Source organism: Marmota monax, unplaced genomic scaffold, assembly GCF_021218885.2.
Source record: "Marmota monax isolate L192 unplaced genomic scaffold, Marmota_monax_Labrador192_F-V1.1 WCK01_AAM20220418_F8-fsc00017, whole genome shotgun sequence".
Taxonomy (NCBI): domain Eukaryota; kingdom Metazoa; phylum Chordata; class Mammalia; order Rodentia; family Sciuridae; genus Marmota; species Marmota monax.
In genome coordinates this window covers 25,381,414-25,384,592 of record NW_026695241.1, presented here as the reverse complement: position 1 = coordinate 25,384,592, position 3,179 = coordinate 25,381,414, and the positions used below count along the sequence as shown (strand labels likewise).

At 40.5% G+C, this 3,179-nt stretch overlaps 1 gene segment (V, D, J or C); it reads right to left on the bottom strand.

The window, feature by feature from the left end:
• Window positions 1–276: 276 nt before the first annotated feature.
• LOC124090461 (T cell receptor delta variable 1-like) lies at window positions 277–1,755 on the bottom strand. The segment is given in 3 exon segments: window positions 277–417; window positions 1,117–1,433; window positions 1,651–1,755. Coding segments are annotated over 3 exon segments (522 nt in total).
• Window positions 1,756–3,179: the final 1,424 nt, after the last annotated feature.

Sequence of the window (3,179 nt, the reverse complement as noted above, 5' to 3'; positions counted from 1 at the left end):
TATGTATCCTTGGGGGAGAGGGTTAGCTTGTTTTTGATTGAGTGAGGAGTAGTTACATCATATAAACTGGAGGAATGGTTTTTTCATTGTCTATTTGAACAGTAAGTGTCATTAAAGAAGGTTCATATGGATGCCAAGTTGGCAAGGGAGTGTTATGGCAGCTTTATATTTTCTCAGCTAAAGTATATGGAAATATTTTCTCAATACTTGCTTCCCAATATTGTTCTGGCTTAGCATTGTCCACTAAAGAAATGCAAAAGACCTGTAAGGTGGTCTTTAGCCACTGAGGCAGCTCAAACACGTGCTGTGATCTGCCAGCTCATCTTCCTGTGGATTCACAGCTGCTTCAATTCCCACCACACTTCCTCCTGCAGCTCCTCTTTGTCCTGTAGTGTGATGGCAAATGAACTGCTTCACCTAAAAGTCATAGACCAAATAAGACTGGAGGAGTTAAAGGACAGAAAAGTTTTAGTTTGTTCTTGTACCTTCCCATTGTCCTCAGGGGATCCACTATATCCTTACAAGTCACAGTACAACCAAGTTCATGTTCTCCTCCATCTTTCCTTCCCAAATATAGTCCAGCAGACCTTTGGTAAACTCAGGCTCAATAATAGTTGCAAAGACAACAGCTTTGCACAGACTCTACCACCAGTGGCAGATATTGGCTGACATCTAATCCTTACAAGTAATCTTATTCTCCAACATGGTGGTTATTCTTTGATGAAATAGCTAACTAACACATAGCCTAAGGGGAAAGGGCTAAAAAATAAATTTTCTTTTCTATTCCAAATATGTAGATCAAGATTCATGCTGTGAGCAATTGTAAGTGAAACTACCTCTGTAAACTAATGGGGCAAGTTATTTCAACTTTAGACAACTTTAAGCATGTTCTGTATAATTCATTTTAAGTCAAACATAGAAGAAAGTTGCTGCAGAGACCTCTTTCCAAATGGGATAGAAACAGTTTTTACTTAGAATTGAATCTTCTGATCTAAACCACAGAGGAGGAAGCCACAGTCACTACCTTCTTGTATGGAATCTGCAGGTGCATCTCAGCTGGCTTCTGCAGCAGAACCCATCTCCCATGGAGCTCCTGAGTTTTTGTTCAGCTTTTACTATCAATTCAAACACTGTGGGTTCCCAGAGAGCACAGAAATACTTTGCTGAGTCTTCCCGCTGTAAGGGTGAAATGGTAAGCTTGATGGATTTAGCTGCTCTCCTGAACTGGACAGAATAGCGACCGCTGATTTCATTTGCACCAGAAGAGCCCTGACGAATAAGGAAAATGATCTCTCCACTGGGAATTTGTTTGTACCAAAATAAATTGTATGCACTCCGACTCGTTTCATACAAACAGCCCAGGGTGACTGCTTCTCCCAACTGACCAGATGTGGCTGGCTGGACTTGAATCACTTTCTGGGCCACACTGAATCCTGTGGGAACAATCAGAAAACAGGGCTGATCCTCTGATGTAGTGATTAAAACATTATAAACTTTAGACTAATTTAGGACACAAAACCAAAAAAAACTGGAGCCATAGATTGCTTTCCTCCACTCCCCCTTTCCTCCTTGAGGCCACATGGAGCACCATATGCCCGTGTGCAGTCCTTTCCTCCTTAACATCCTTAGCCATGTTTGAACCAAACATACTGGAGTAGGAGTAGATAAAGGCCATGGACACCCACAGCAGGTGGGAGAGCGGCATGTGGCTCATATTCCTCTGCACAGAAGTGTTATTTCTGCCTTAGATCCAGAGTTCAGTGCCTGAGAGCCTGGCAGTGTACATATGTACTTCCTGGGTTCCCATGCTACACCCCCAATAGGAAATGGGGGATCTTACGTTTATAGACCACAAGGTCTGTGCACAGATGAGAGAAAAAGTGTGGTTCACCCCAAACTGTTACTTTGCCTACTTCTCTTTCCCTGGTAACTAAGTTAGACAGAAGCGACACAGGGAGCATGAGAAAAGTCATTAGTGTTGAGGGTTAGAGCTGAGGGAGCTGCAGATGGAACAGGTTTACATACACTGATCTTATTCAGTGGGATAATTTGGAGCATCCACTGAAAGCAGAATTTATTATGAGTCATGGACTCTCTTTGTAATCTATTCATGGGTCACTAATTTAACACATATTTACTTTTCTCCATTCAGACCTATGAAATTTAAAAGAAGAAAATCCTCCTGGGCCTTTGTCTTTCTCGTGAAAGACAATGTTAACCAAAATAGTTACAGAATCACTTTCTTCTTCCTTAAGGAGTTCTGGAGCCTATTTAAATTCTACAATTAATAAAGATACATCTAAGTCAATGATAAAGGTCAGTCCTTCTGACTTTTAGCAGTTATACATTGATTATGTTTTTTTAAAAGTATAACAGGAATAAAGTATTATTTTTTCAAAATGTGATGTTGAATTTTATTTACTAGATTCTAAAAGGATGAAGATGTTTAATCCTGCTACCTCCACAAAAGGAATTAAACTTATTATATTGTGTTTTGAAGAATTATTTTACACTTTCTATCCCATTGATCTGAATTATTCACCCTCACTTGCTAAATTGTGTATATTTTTTTCTATATTTTTATTTCTAAAGTAACATCCTCATAAGCATGCCAAGTCTCACTGTGACACAAGACTATAATCTAATCCTGCAGAATGTGCTGATTGACTGCAATTGGGGCCTGTCAACACCACAGAACTTGGTGACTGAATTTCTGCATGCTGCTATATGATGATGTGGAACATAGCTGTTGATCTTCTTTTTGGTCCCATTGTTTTGCTGGGTGAATGAATACAAAGAGACCAAAAGGCCAATAGAGAAGAAAGTTACAGATATGTTCTCTAAAACAGCTCCAGTTCCTTGGTACAGGTTAAAATATCAGATCAGTTTGTGGTGCAGGGAAGAATGCACAATAAATTGAGCTCCACTCCTCTGTCCTATTCCTCTCTAGGTACGCATAAGCAGCTGGTTTGCAATTTTATGGCATTTGTCCTGAAGCAGGTGGACACCAGGATGCCCACCAAAGCCAGGAGAGCAACATGACTGCAGAATTACCCTTTGTTGATCTGTTCCTTCTCTGTGCTGCTGGCAGTAGCAGGTGCAGGGTCTCAGCAGCAAGTGGCAATTGCCTTTGAAATGTTTGAAATGTGGTTTCCAGATGGGTCTTGTTTGGATGTGCT